The sequence below is a fragment of the Colobus angolensis genome, unplaced genomic scaffold, assembly GCF_000951035.1.
Source record: "Colobus angolensis palliatus isolate OR3802 unplaced genomic scaffold, Cang.pa_1.0 Scaffold100, whole genome shotgun sequence".
Lineage (NCBI taxonomy): Eukaryota > Metazoa > Chordata > Mammalia > Primates > Cercopithecidae > Colobus > Colobus angolensis.
This window is the reverse complement of record NW_012110920.1, coordinates 2,393,506-2,409,450: the sequence shown is the minus strand read 5'-3', so window position 1 is coordinate 2,409,450 and position 15,945 is coordinate 2,393,506. Positions and strand designations below refer to the sequence as shown.

The window sequence follows — 15,945 nt, the reverse complement described above, 5'->3', positions numbered from 1 at the left end:
AAAAAAAAGTAGAAGTCAGAGGAGTGAATTGAGGTCACAGGTCAAGGTGAAAGAAAAAAATATACATATAAAGGTTAAGAAGAATGAAGAAAATAGGTTTCAAGACAGTGAGCCTCACCTGAGTTAGGAGAAAGACTCCGAGGTACTATTAAGAAAAGAAAAAAAAAAAAAAAAAGTAGAAGTCAGAGGAGTGAATTGAGGTCACAGGTCAAGGTGAAAGAAAAAAATATACATATAAAGGTTAAGAAGAATGAAGAAAATAAATATCTAGAAAGATACTCAACAAAGGTCTTGTCGAGCCTTGGTGAATCCTAGAGACTGTTGGAAAGCACCAGAACTGGGGGTGTGTGCATGTGTGTGTATGGGGGTAGGGGTTGGCAGACTGGTTTAGAAAGTAACTTCTACAGTAGTTAACAGAGTTACAACACTGTTAATAAGGTAATCACTTATTAACAGACAAGAAATATCTACTTATGCATGCTTAGATAAACAAAGTTTCTTATTAAAGTCCCCAAAACAGCAATTAAACACATAGATTTAATTTATAGTTAGCCAAATTTCTAAAGAGTCAAGTTACCATGTTTTCATGTCATTTAAAGAGAAGCATTTTATTTCATGTTTCACCTGTAGACTCTGACTCTGCACATCATCTAGAGTTGGAAGATCAGCCAGATACTTTTCCAAGGTCTCGATTCTTCTCTGCTTTTCTTTATTTTGTTCAGATTCCTTCTGGCATTTCTTTTTCAGACTACTAATGTACCGATCTCTAGTTTTAAGCTAAAGAAAACAATTACGAATCTTCATTAGTTTTGAGTCATTAAAAGACATAACAAAACCAACACTTTACTATTAGACACTGCTGCATTCACCAACAGTTTCAGGTTATAGCGAAGGCCACTAGCAACTCAATTAAGATTTACCTTATTTCATTCTAAGATTTACACTTGCTGGGTGTGGTGGCTCATACCTGTAATCCCAGCAGTTTGGGAAACTGAGGTGGGCTGACCAGCCAACATGGCAAAACCCTGTCTCTACTAAAAAAAATACCAAAAAAATTAGCTGGGCATGGTGGCACGTGCCTGTAGTCCCAGCTACTTGAAAGGCTGAGGTATGAGAATCGCCTGAACCAGGGTGGCAGAGGTTGCAGTGAGCCGAGATCGTGCCACTGCACTCCTGCCTGGGCAACTGAGCAAGACTTTGTCTCAATTTAAACAAAAAACAAACAAAAAAAGATTTACACCTAAAAAAATTTGTGTCACTGAAATCAAGAGTTTAGGGGGTATTTGCTTTTACCATGGATGGCATCCTATAAATTGCCATCAATCAGGGGGCAGTAGTGATGTAGTTTTTATTGCCTACACATGTGCAAATTTGGTCAAGGCTGTTCATATCCTTGTCATTTCAATATTGTTATATGTATGTACAAACTATGTGTTGAGTTTAAATGATGTCTAAAATGCCTAAACAATGTTGCATTACAATTTAGTATGGAACAATGTCACTGGGTGCCCAGACAGGCACAGAAAAAAAGCCTTTGAAATCAGTGAAGTATTCATCTCTGAAGGAATGACTCCGATTTCTTAGTTTTTGCATAGCTATACCCAAATGCTTTACGTGAACGAAGAGAGGAAGATACTGCAAGTAATTAAAACTATTTCGTTATTAACAGACTTGCAGAGAAATTCCTTATCGTGCACCAAACAATGCAACTAAAGCTGGAAGAATATACCAAATACTAAAGCAGATAATGGCTAGTGAAACTAATTCACACCTCAAGCAACACTACTGTTTAAGGCACTGTGTCATAATTGAATTTGCAGCATATTTTCTTTCTAAAAACCATAAAATAAAGGTGTCTTACTATTGATGTCATTTTAGGATTGATAAAGTATGGTAACTGAACATTTATTTCACACATGGTATGTACACACATGATAATGATTCTAGTAAATCCCAATTCATACAGGCTGAAAGTCAGATTTTCAGGTACTTTTTACTCACCATTCTATGAAATATGCAATTTTTAAATTTCATATCTCACAGTCAAAGCTCTTTCACATTTACTCCTATTTACCTTAAATTACCAATCTTCCAAACATTTAATCCTCTTTTCAAACTTACAGCGTTCTAAAATATTTTTACAGTGCTTTCCCATATTCACTGGGAAAATAACTGGTAATAATTAGCAGTAAGATGGGTTATTCTTTCAAATTTTATTAAAGCTAATACTTGTTCTTTAGCTTTAATAAAATTTGAAAGAAACTAGTTTCTTTCAGGCATTTTCTAATTTCTTTCAGGTCTAATGTATAACGATTTTTAAAACTTCATGTGGAAAAATCATTCATTTCACCAGTGATGTTAGGATCTACTTATGACCTTTGGTAAGGAGCAACACTGGTAAGACAAACACATCCTATTATTTATTGAGGCTTTCTTAGGATTAAAGGTAAATGTGCTGGTGTGACAGTTTACCCTGTGATCTATCAGAATGGAAAACCTTACATACTGTTGGCACTGGTGGTGACCATATAATACAACTCCCGTAATACAGGTGAGGCCCAAAGATCTTTAGTGACTTAACAAGTCATAAAATCAGAAGTGGAATTTGAATCTAGATCATCTGACTGAAAATCAACTTTCTTTCAGTTCTTCCTTATGACTCATTATCAGGTTCTTATTTCAGTAACCAGCTGTGCTTGGATTCCCCATCAACCAAGCCTGCTCTTGCCTTAGCAAATGACCCTGTACATTACAGAGGTAAACATGATAAAGCAACCTATGTTTACCTAATGCTAACTTGGACTCAACTGTCTAAATGTATTGAATGTAACAAAATGATGCCTCAAAAAGCAGTGACTGGCATAGGTCTGCCTGTGTGCAAAGATGTCCTACTGTTCTTCTTTTTCTTTTGGTTGGCCAACTCTCTTTGTTGTCACATCAAGCTTGCTTCCCTTGATCACAAATTGCTGCCAACACTCTCCTACGGGACACTGTCTCTGTTATTTGTTGGTCACATGTTGATCATACATATTCACTGGGTCTTGGGGTTTTTTTCAGCCCTGCTCACAGATGACAAGCTCTTTGTTTTGTTTTTTTGGTGTTTCATTTTTTTTAAACTGCCAAGTTTTGTGTTGTTCCATACAAATAGAGATTACTCAAGTCTGAACTGCATTAATCACCTCCAGATAAATGAGGTGTCATTAACAAATCTTCTCTATTCTATTCATACAAGGCTAAGTTTTTCTTTTCAAAGAGGAATGATGCAATACTGGTATCATTCCTAGAAGGTAATAGGAAGGACAAGTTTTATAAGAGGTTCGCAAACGGTTACTTTTCTTTATTGTCTGTCTCTTTAAAGAAAGAACTCAAAAGAATTCTATTATTATTACCACATTGTTTTTTCTGTCATAGAATCTGTCTTTGATAAGGATTACAGAGTAAATGCCAAAAGAAACAATATGATCCAATCTTGTGTGGACCCAAAGTGCTGTTTGTTTAGTTGATTTGTTATCAAGGAGCCTGTTCTTTCTAACCTATGTGCTCCCTTCAAGAACTCAAGCGATCTCCATATGCTCTGACACAAACTCTGCCCTCTACATTTATTCCCTCTCCTCAAATTTCTCTGGTATATACATTTCCATTCTTAATTGCCTCACTCACACAGAAGCTACTCCTCTTCTTTTCCAAATATGCATCTGTTTTCAACCCTTCCCTATGTCTCTTATGAACTTGCTCCATTATGCACCCACTCTGACAACTTTGATCTCTCTCTCATTGTTTTTTCCCTAGACTACCTTACTGTTTTCTCTTCCATCCTGGCAAAAATTACCTGACAGAATACATTCAATATGCCAGGCACCATGAATGGTGCTACATATGCCACAGTGACACATTCAAATACAATCCCCCTGCCTTCAAGGAGCTTAGAGAGAAATTTAAAAAATAAGGATTATACAAATTGGGTTGAGCCCTAGAAAAAAAAGAATAAAATTCTATAAGCATATGAAAGGAGGAGTAGAAGGGAAAAACATTAAGCTAGATTTGAACAAATAAATAGATGACCTGAAAGTGGGAGAAAAAAAGCAGCCACGTATTTACCATGCAAAAAGCCCACTCTGTGTAAAGATCCTGATACCAGAAACAAAGCCTGAGCTGTCTGAGCAACTGTAACACCCAGGGTGTCAATACACAGTTTATCAGAGGAAGATTGGCAGAACCTACAGATATATAATTAGGAAACGTATTTCAGGCCATGGGAAGAATTTGATTTATATTTTTAAAGACCTGGGGAGTAGTGTCAGCAAGATGGCAGAAGAGCAAGTCTTGGACTCTCCTTCCCCCCAAAATGTGGATTCAATTAAAAAAATAATAAAACCCCCAACATGGACAAATTCCCGTTTTAAGAAATCCAAAAATTAGTCAAGAAGCTATTGTATGGCGTGAACCCGGGAAGCGGAGCTTGCAGTGAGCCGAGATCTCGCCACTGCACTCCAGCCTGGGGACACAGCGAGACTCCGTCTCAAAAAACAAAACAAAACAAAAAAGCTATTGCACTCTGGGTGAATGCAAAATCAGGTACATTGAAGCAATTAAGGAAATGCAAGACACCTACTGTAATCCTACCCCCAATACAGCATATGATCAGAAGGAAACCTGCTGGGAAAGAAAATAGTTGGATCACACATCCAACATCCCAACTTTTCTGGGTGCTGTTCAGAAGACTGGCTTCTGCCTTGCCTGTCTTGGAACACAAATAGGACCATGACACTCTTGCTGCCTGGGATCAGTGAGATCAGAGATGAGGCTAGCAGTTTCCATAGTTCACAGCTCCAGCTCAGCACACAGCAATGAGTGGAGACAGATGGAAGTTTCTCCGTGTACAGGGAAAGCAATGGACAGAACATCCAACAATCTGACTTTTCAGAAGTCTGGTCAAGAGACTGGCTGAAATTTCGCTTGTCTGAGTACTGATGGGACCTAGAATACTCCTGAAGCCTGAAGGACGCTAACAACAACAAAAAAAAAGAGTTAAACTAGTACAAAGATATGAAAAGCCCCCCCTCTCCGGCAAGACTGATTAGTGAGGGTGTTCCCCTGTTTAAGGCTAGTCTGTGAGGAGTGGAAGTGATAGCTATTTTATGTAATATACAGGTATCAACTTAAAGAGTGAGGAAAAATTGGTCGGGTGCAGTGGCTCACACCTGTAACCCCAGCACTTCGGGAGGCCGAGGCGGGCGGATCATGAGGTCAGGAGATTGAGACCACGGTGAAACTCTGTCTCTACTAAAAATACAAAAATTAGCCAGGCTTAGTGGCGGGCACCTGTAGTCCCAGCTACTCGGGAGGCTGAGGCAGGAGAATGGCGGCAGACCTTGCAGTGAGCCAAGATCGCGCCACTGCACTCCAGCCTGGGTGACAGAGTGAGACTCCGTCAAAAAAAAAAAAAAAAAAAAAAAGCAAACAAAAACATAAAGTGGGAAAAAGACACCCTACTAACAAATGGTGCTGGGATAAAGCTGGATCCTCATTTCTCACTTTATACAAAAATCAGCTCAAGATGGATCAAAGACATGAGTTTAACACCTGAAACCATAAAAATTCTAGAGGATATAACATCATCAAAAAAAACTCTTCTAGACACCGGCTAAGACAAAGAGTTTGTAACCAAGAACCCAAAGGAAATGCAACAAAAATAAAAATAAGTAGATGGGGTCTCATTAAACTGAAAGGCTTCTGCACAGCAAAAGAAATAATCGTCAGAGTAAACAGACAACCTATAAAGTGGGAGAAAACATTTACAAACTATGCCTCCATCGAAGGACTAATATCCAGAATCTATAAGGAACTCAAACAAATCAGCAAGAAAAAACAAATAATCCCCATCAAAAAGCAGGCTAAGGGCATAAACAGATAATTCTCAAAGAAGATACACAAATGACCAACAAACATATGAAAAAATGTTCAACATGACTAATTATCAGGGATATTCAAATTAAAATCAAAATGAGATACCATCTTACTCCTGTAAGAATGGTCATAATTTAAAAATTTTTAAAAATAGATGTTGGTATGAAATAGAAGGGAATGTTTTTACACTGCTGGTGAGAATGTAAACGAGTACAACAACAAGGGAAAACAGTGTCAAGACTCCTTAAACAACTATAAGTAAGACTACCATTTGATCTAGCAATCCCACTACTAGGTATCTGTCCAGAGGAATAGAAGTCATTACATAAAAAGCACTTGCACATACATGTTTACAGCAGCACAATTTGCAATTGCAAAAATATGGAACCAGCCTATTAACCAATGAATCGATAAAGAAAATGTGGTGTGCATGTATATGTGTGTGTGTGTGTGTGTGTGTGTGTGTGTATGTATACCAGGAAATACTACTCAGCCATAAAACGGAACAAAATAATGGCATTCATAGCAATCTGGATGGAGTGCGAGACTATTATTCTAAGCGAAGTAACTCAGAAATGGAAAACCAAACATCATATGTTCTCACTTTTAAGTGGGAGCTAAGCTATGAGGATGCAAAGGCACAATAATGCTATAATGGATTTTGGGAACATGGGGGGAGGGGTGTGAGAGACAAAGGACTACACATTGGGTATAGTGTACAATGTTTAGGTGACAGGTACACCAAAATCTCAGAAAAAAACACTAAAGAACTTATCCGTGTAATTAACCACCTGTTCCCCAAAAACTATGGAACTATAATTGAAAAAAATAAAGTAAGCACTGATGAGCAAGAAAAAAGAAAATCATGGTGATATGCTCTATGACCACTTGAATGGGAGGCTCAAAAATAAGCTGAGTAGATTAAAAGAGAAGCCTAAAACCACTGCTGCCACTATGCAGCTCATGGATCTGTATTTCTTCAATAAATTAGGGCTAGCACATGTCCTACTTAATCGTGAATGATAATAAAATGGAATAAAATATGTGAAAATACTTTTAATAAAGGCAGAAAGATCAAACAGTGTTCCTGTCTGTATATTTGGCTTATTTGGTTTTTAGTTTCTTATTCTGGATCAGGAGCTTCAGTTTAATAAACTTAAGTTGCATCACTATTAAAGATAGGCCACCTTCATTTACCAACCCTTTATGCCCAACATGCCAAAAAAAAAAAAAATGAAATCACAGATTCAATAAGGAAAAGAACAGTTATTTGGTGTATGCAATTGATTTTTTTAAATATTTCACTATTTGTTATAAAGATATACAAGAGCATTTCTATCCTCAAAGAAAATCCTTGGATTTCTGCAGATGGCAGAACGCTTTTCAAAAGTTACTACAAATTTAATTACCTCCACATAAGTGTATATATAACCTTGGTATGACACCTGACAGGGTAAATGACAGACAAACAATTATATGCTGATGAAATGTTGACCTAATTCAATTTTATTACAAATACCTACTTTTTCCTCCAGTTTCTTCTTCTCTTCACTAAATAGGCTTAGTCTTTGTTTGAGAAACTCATTAAGCTGTAAAACTTCTTTCTCAGTTGATGCAAGCTTTTGCTCAAAGTCCCCTTTTTGGGAATGGGAAACTGATTCCTCTGAAAATGGTGTCTGGAGTGAAGAGTTCTCATATTGTGGCTGTTAGGAAAGAAAGAAGGAGGTAAGACTTTAAAAGTCTGTCTTGAACAAATGTGAGCAAATTGGAAATGAACTGTAATATAAGGAGTACATATAGGCTGTATGAACAGACACACCTTGATTTAAATTCCAGCTCTTTTGCTTCCTAGTTATGCACCATAATTAAAGCAAATTATTTATTATCTCAAAACCCCAGTTTTCTCATCTCTAAAACAGAAACAATAAAGCCTACTTTGCAGCATTTTTTGAAGAAAGATAAAGTATGTAAGACTCCCAGCATATAGGAGAAACTTCATGAAAGACAGCTATTATTTGACTTAAAAGTATACTTCAACATGTAAATAGTACTATATATATATTAATCATATAAAAGTGAAAGTTCTAAGTAAATGAATAAAAACTAAAGAAAAATGTCTTCACAGGTAATCACTTCCAGCTAATACTACATTCAATATGCACTAATAGAATGTTTCTCTAACTAGAAAGTAAGATCCATGAATCAGGGATTTTTGTCCATCTCAAAGTGTCCATCTTATATTCCCTATTGCATAGAAAAAATGGCACAAAATAAGCACTCACAAAATAATTGTTGAATGAATAAATGTATTATTGCTTCTATGGGCAAAGCTTTGAAGGAAATTCTTCTCAAAGGGAAGATATTCCCTCTCCCCCATGTAGATTAAAATCTGGAAGAGGAAGGCAGGAAATACAAATATTCCTTCAAACAACTCAGCATGTGGTTAAGTGCTGTAAAAGATATCAACAAAGTACTGTAAAAGCAAAAAAAGAGGTTATTTTTCCATTTATTTAAAAAATATTTACTAAGCACATATGTTAGGCATTGTGCTAGATGCTGGGGATTCTACAGTTAATAAAATAAGATCCCACTAGTTTAACGTGTCACACACAAAAAGACCAAAAAAAGACAATGGAAACTAAGTGCTAAGATAGTTACATGTGCAGTAGCTAAGGGAGGGTGTTACAGAAGTAAACTTGAACTAGGCCTTGAAGCACTGACACTTTCCCAAAAGGTAAGCATGCAATTCAACCATTACATAGATAGCATTTATCATGTCCAGGCTAATTCAAAGATGGCAGACTCACCCTTTACAAATTCAAATTTTAATCAGAGGCATAAGAGAAGCCTTTAGATGATTATAATATAGATCAGAATGAATATGGTAGCCAAATAAAGGCCATGTTAAGTACAAAGTATTGAGAGGAAGTAGGATACATGAAGACATTGAGCGAATGACGAAAAGGCTTTTCTGGAGAGGTGGCTTTTGAGACAGATTTTGAGAAATAGGGAGATTCTGGCAAGAATGGAAAAAGGAACAGGCATTCTAGAAAGAACATTTTTAAAAAGGTTAAAAAGAATATACAAAGAGTATCTTGTCATGTTTATAGGTTACAAGTGGGCGGAATAAAAGGGAAAACTTACAAATCTAGGTCGCAACCTTCTTGTAGAATTCCAAGAATTGTGAAGTTGGCTTTGTAAATCTCTATATTCCCCGGCATTCAGTCTAGTGTCTAGACTCTCAGCAAGTCTGGTGAAAGGGAAAAGAAGAGAGGAAAAAGACAAGAGAGTGCTAGAAGAAATAGGACAAAGCTAGACGCAGTGAACAAGATTCACTGAGAATGAATATGGATGTATCATTTAAAGAAATTATTCTAACTAATTTAGCTGAAAAGAAACAAGGAGCTGAAATAGAGCATGGAGAACTGAACGAAGAAACCGGAAGCAGGGTGAGAGGATTTAGAGAAAATGATTGTTTAAAGATGTGAATGGAAAATTAATATTAAAGATAACCAAGGTTTAAGATTTTGTCTAAGTAACATGGAAGATTATATTCTGGGCAGAAGTAAATATAAAGAAGAACAGTCGGTTATATAGAAAAAATAGGTTATACTTAAGCAGATATACTTAATATAACTAGAGTCTATGATTATGATTTCATTTGAACATAGAAGTAGAGATGGACATCAGGCAGAAAGGTAGATATGGAATTCAGGAAGATGGCTAGGCTATGAAACTATAAAAAGTTAATACAGACTTCCAGTTTCTAGCCCGGAATGTAAAGAGGTCAAAAGTCACCACTCAGTCCTAAAAAATAAAATAAAAAGCTGAAAAATCTGAAATATCAACAAGTCTTCTAAAATCTATGAGAGAAATGAGGTCACAGGGCAAACTGTTGTCTCCAAAACTGGAAAAAAAGGATAGGTAGAAACAGAGGATCATAACCTAATAAAGCAAAACCCCATAAGCAGAAGAGCTAAGGTGGGAAAATCTGTAACTAATGAATTGCTAGAGACTTGGTGTAGACAAATCTGAGAGTTAAAAATTCCATGGGGACCCAGTCACACAGGAGGCTTCCACAGTCTGTGAGTTTTACCTCCAGGAGTTCTACAAGATCTTCAGTGAGTATCAGAGGAAAATCCCCTCCTGTTTCTGGCAAGGGGAGGGGAAAAGGAACCATTTAAAATATGCCAGAGCATTCTGTTCTTAAAAATGCCTGCCCTCAGGAGAAACTATTTTACCAGAGCTTAAACTGCTGGGGTTTTATCAGAGCTTAACCTAGTTGGGTGGGGTAAAGGAAATAACCCAACTCCAGCCAACTCCAGCCTTCCACATAGAGGAGGATTAATACACAAATCAAGCTCCTTTTGGCCTTCCCTGTGGAAATACCAACTCCATTGCCCTCCTGCCATCCTGTCCCGCCTAAGGGTGGGGAAAGATGAAATCTTAGAAAACTGAAGTTCAGGTCGGGTGCAGTGGCTCAAGTCTGTAATCCCAGCACTTTTGGAGGCCGAGACGGGCGGATCACGAGGTCAGGAGATGGAGACCATCCTGGCTAACACGGTGAAACCCCGTCTCTACTAAAAAATACAAAAAAAAACTAGCCGGGCGAGGTGGCGGGCGCCTATAGTCCCAGCTACTCAGGAGGCTGAGGCAGGAGAATGGCGTAAACCCGGGAGGCGCAGCTTGCAGTGAGCTGAGATCCGATGGCCACTGCACTCCAGCCTGGGCGACAGAGCGAGACTCCGTCTCAAAAAAGAAAAAAAGAAAAAAAAAAAAAACTGAAGTTCACAATCCAGAGGAACAAATTCACCAAAAGATTGAGACCTAATCACAGGACTATAGAATACTTCCCCCTTCCCTGTACACTTTACCGCTGCATTACTGAAGCTCTATTTACTACACTTATTAAACCTTGGATATCATGTCTACTTTCTACAAAAATCACAAGACATGCAAAAAGGCAAAAAACAAAGTTGAAAGAGACTGAAAACCATCAGACACAGAGTCTGCCATAGATATGGCAAAAATGTCAGAATTATCAGACCAGGGATTTCGACAACTAGGATTAATAAGATTATGATAGAAAATGTAGACAGTATACAAGAACATACAGATAATTTAAGTGTAGAGATAAAAGTTATAGGAAAGAATAAAAAAGAAATGCTAGAGATTGAGAACACTAACAGAAATGAAGAATGTCTCTGAGGGACTCATTAGCAGAGTAGACCTGGCTGAGGAAACAATTCCTGTACTTGGGGATATGACAACAGAAACTTCTAATACTGAAAAAGAGAGAGAGAAAAAAAAAAAAACCTTAAAAAACAATATACAAGAACTGGGGGAAAACTACAAAAGGTATAAATACATGTAATAAGAATAGAAGGAGAAGAAATAGAGAAGGGAACAGATGCTATATTTGAAGGAACCATAACTATTTCCCCAAATTAACATCAGACACCGTACTATAGATCCAGGAAGGTCAGAAAACACCAAGTAAGACAAACACTAAAACAAAACAAAACAAACAAACAAAAAACAAAACTGCAAATAGGCATATTATATTTAAACATCAGAAAAGCAAAGATAAACTCCTGAAAAAAGCCAGGGTAAGGAGAAAACCTTACTAATAGAGAAACAAATTACAACCAGCTTTGCTTCAGAAACCATGCAAACATGGGAAGTGTTGAGAGAATCAAACCCGCAGCCTAGAACTCTGACCTCAGGGGTCCCCGGCCCATGGCCTATTAGGAACCGGGTTGCACAGCAGGAGGTAAGCAGTGGGCCAGCGAGTGAAGCTTCATCTATTTTTATAGCTACTTGCCATGGCTAGCATTACCTCCCAAGCTCCGCCTCCTGTCAGATCAGCTACATTAGATTCTCATAGGAGTGTGACCCCTATTGTGAACTGTCCATGTAAGGGATCTAGGTTGCGTGTTTCTTATGAGAATCCAATGCCTGGTGATTTGAGGTGGAGCTGCGGTGGTAATTCTAGCACTAGGAAGCGGCTGCAAATACAGATTAACATTAGCAGAGAGGTCTGACTGCACAGAGACCATAATAAATCAATTGCTTGCAGATGCATATCAAAACCCTATCAGTGAGTGACAAGTAACAATTAAGTTACATCTAGTGGCAGTCTTTGCAGTGGCAAGTGAGTTGATGTACTTCAATTACACAGTTGCATCTGGTGGCAGGCTTTAAGCTAGAATCCAACACTTATTTTAGTCTGAGTAAGGTCTGCCTATTATTTGATTTCCCGCTTCCATCCACGCCTCTTTCCCAGCTGTGCACTTGTGTCAGTCACAGTCTCGGTAAGCCCACAAGCCAACCCTAGCTAAAATGAATAAAAAACAAATGTCACTGGAGAGCTTCTTCGAAAGAAGGAAAGACTCAATGATGAGAGAGCAGAAGACTCTAGACTGCCCACAATAAGAAAGCTACATTTAAAAGAGAATACCAAGAGTCCTACTTAAATGATGGGTTCACTGCAACACGAGATTCACATTATAGATTTAACAGAAGATCCTGAAGAACCTAAAAAGACACTGAGTGTGGACCTACTGGGAGTTGAGGCCTCCTAGCATTTGATTATGTATTATGCACATTTCCATTCTTAACTTAAAAACGCTTTCACAAGATATCAAATATTTGTAAACTGTGTTTTTAATTAAACTTCAGAACAGTGAAAACAAACGAAAAACACCTTCCTGGAATTAATTATAGCAAGGTTACAGGATGCAAGGTTACAGGATAAAAGGTTAACACACAAAAGTCAATCATTTTTCAGTATGTCAACAATGAACAAGTGGAACAGAAAAATTCACTACCATCTATATTAGCAATGAAAAAATAAGACAGGTATAAATCTAACAACATATGTTCAGGATCTATATGAAAATAACTATAAAACTCTTCTAAAAATGTTCTAAGAAGAACTAAATAAATGAATAAATATTCCATGTTCATGGATAGAAGACTCAATACTGTGAACATGTTGTTTCTTTCCAATTTGATCTATAGATTCAACACAATCCCAATGAAAATCCTAGCATATTACTTAGTGGATTCAATGAACTGATTCTAAGTTTATACAGAGAGGCAAAAGATCCAGAATATCCATCACAATATTAAAGGAAAAGAACAAAGTTTGAGTACTGACACTACCCAACTTCAAGACTTATAATAAGACTACAGTAATCAAAACAATGTGGTATTAGTGATAAAATATAAAATTTATCAATGCAACAAAATAGAGAGTCCAGAAATAGGACACATAAATATAGTTAACTGATTTTTAACAAAGAAGCAAATGCAATACAGGGGAAAAGACAGCCCTTTCAACAAATAGTGCTGAACAATTGGACATCCACGTGGAAAGGAAAGAAAAGAATCTAGACACAGGCCTTATATTTTTTGCAAAAATTAATTCAAAATGGATCACAGACCTAAAACACAAAACAATAAAACTCCAAAAAAAAGTAGAAAATCTAGGTGACCTTGGCTATGGCAATGATGTTTTAGATGTAACATCAATGCCGAATCCACGAAAGGATGGACTGATAAGTTGGACTTCATTAAAATAAAAATTTTTTCCCTCCAAAAAACAATGGCAGGAGAATGAGAAAACAAGCCACAGACCAGGAGAAACATTTGTAAAAGACACATCTGATCTAAAAACAAACAAAAAAACAAAAAAACCTGTTATCCAAAATATACAAATAATAGGCCAGGCGCAGTAGCTCACACTTCTAATCACAGCACTTTCGGTGGCCGAGACAGGTGGATCACTTGAGGCCAGTAGTTCAAGATCAGCCTGACCAACCTAGTGAAACCCTGTATCTCACTAAAACTACAAAAATTAGCTGGGTGTGGTGGTTTATGCCTGTAGTCCCAGCTACTCAGGAGGCTGAGGCAGAAAAATCACTTGAACCCAGGATGTGGAAGTTGCAGTGAGCTGAAATTGCATCACTGCACTCCAGCCACAGCAACAGAGAGAAACTCTGTCTCAAAAAAAGGAAAAAAAAAATCATATCTACATAATGAAGCCTCCATTAAAATACAAATAATACTAGGTCTACAGAACTTCTAGATAGCTGAATATGTAGAAGTTCCCTCCTGAAGGGTGGCACCCCTGGAGATGGCATGGAATCTCTGCATTCCTTATCTCATACCTTCCCCTATGTATCTCTTCAATCTAGCTGTTCATCTCTATCTTTTCTAATATCCTTTATAACAAGTGGGTAAGTGTAAGTAAAATGCTTCTGAGTTCCAGCAAGTTAATCAAACCCAGGGAGGGGGTTATATGAACTCTGATTTATAGCTAGTTGGTAAGAAGCATCTGGGACTTGAAATTGGCATCTGAAGTGGAGGGCAGTCCTGTGGTAGTGGGTCCTCAATCTGTGGGTTCTGACACGATCTCTACACAAACAGTGTCAGGATTAAATTAGAAGACAGACACCCAGATGGTGTCTGCTGAAGAATATGCAGAACTGACTGCTTGGTGTGTAGGGAAACAAATACCATACATGTGGTGTCAGAAGTACTGTGCTGAGTGCAGAGCAGACTGGGAAAAACGCATCTTTGGTTTTTCCTATATCACTACAGTTGCTTTACTCACAAGTGCCAGAACTTGGAAATTATCAAGATGTCCTCCAGTAGGTGAAGGTTGTGCATGTATGGGGATACACAGGATATGGGAAATCTTGGTACTTCCCATTTAATTTTGTAGTGAGCCTAAAACTGCTCTAAAAAATAAAGTTCATAAATTTTTAAAAAGTTAACACAGGTGGGGCTGGGCACGGTGGCTCACACCTGTAATCCCAGCACTGTGTGTGTGGGGGGGGCGGTGGGGGCAAGACAGGTGGATCATGAGGTCAGGAATTCGAGACCAGTGTGGCCAACATGGTGAAACCCCATCTCTACTAAAAACACAAAAATTAGCTGAGTGTGGTGACACGCTCCTGTAATCCCAGCTACTCGGGAGGCTAAGGAAGGAGAATTGCTTGAACCCAGGAAGCGGAGGTTGCAGTGAGCCGAGATCGCGTCACTGTACTCCAGCCTGGGTGACAGAGTGAGACTCCGTCTCAAAAAAAAGTAAACATGGGTGCTTCTACTATAATACAAATATACGCATTCCTGGAAAACCACTGGAAAATCATGCACTAAATATCCAGAAAGTGGAACATTTTTCAGTACTAAAGAAAAATGAACTATCGAGTCATGAAAAGATATAGAGGAAACTTAAATACATACTACTAAGTGAAAGAAGCCAGTTTAAAAAGAGATGGTCTGAATAGTATGTACTCCATGATTCCAATTACATAACATTCTGGGAAAGGCAAAACCATAGAGACAGTAACAAGTTCAGTGGTTGCCAGGGCTCCAATGGGTTGAAGAGGCAGAGCACAGAAAACTTTTAGGGCAGTGAATCTACTCTGCATGATACTGTAATGGTGGATACATGCCATTACTAATTTGTCAAAACCCTTAGAATGCACAACACCAGGAGTGATCCTAATATGGCTTTTGAGTGTCAATGGTGTGTCAATATAGGTTCACTGATTGTAAATAATGTACCCTAAGATACAAAACGTTGATAGTGGGGGAGGTTGTGCACATGTGAAGATATGGAGGATATGGGAATCTTGGTACTTCCATTTCAATTTTGTAGCAAACGTAAAACTGCTCTAAAAAGTAAAGTTCATAAATTTTTAAAAAGTTAACACAGGTGCTTCTACTATAACGCAATATAGACATTCCTGAAAAATCACACACTAAAAATAATAGGGCATATGGAACGAACAGGATTAAAAACACTCAATTCAAACTGATGCAATTTTAACTAGTGCACTAACAAAAACCGTGACTCAGGAGATAACTTGGGACAGTCTGAACAGGTGGTCACAGTGATATTTAAACCACATACACACACAGTCAAAATGCTGGTGGTACTTTAATTAGAGGTCTGGTGGGTGTTCAGATGATAGAGGTAGACTCTGTGATACAGGGGTTGCCATGCAGGTGGAGTAGGAGGGA

At 37.8% G+C, this 15,945-nt stretch overlaps 1 protein-coding gene across 1 annotated transcript in view; it reads right to left on the bottom strand.

Annotated features, from left to right (window-relative positions):
- CEP85L (centrosomal protein 85kDa-like) overlaps positions 1–15,945 on the bottom strand; it is a 200,250-nt gene that overhangs the window by 21,737 nt on the left and 162,568 nt on the right. Inside the window, exons 7-8 of the mRNA XM_011937342.1 lie at positions 7,431–7,610; positions 625–777 (exon numbers count right to left, since the gene is read on the bottom strand). Of these exons, the coding sequence (XP_011792732.1) occupies positions 625–777; positions 7,431–7,610 (333 nt within the window). The remainder of the gene's footprint in view (positions 1–624; positions 778–7,430; positions 7,611–15,945) is intronic.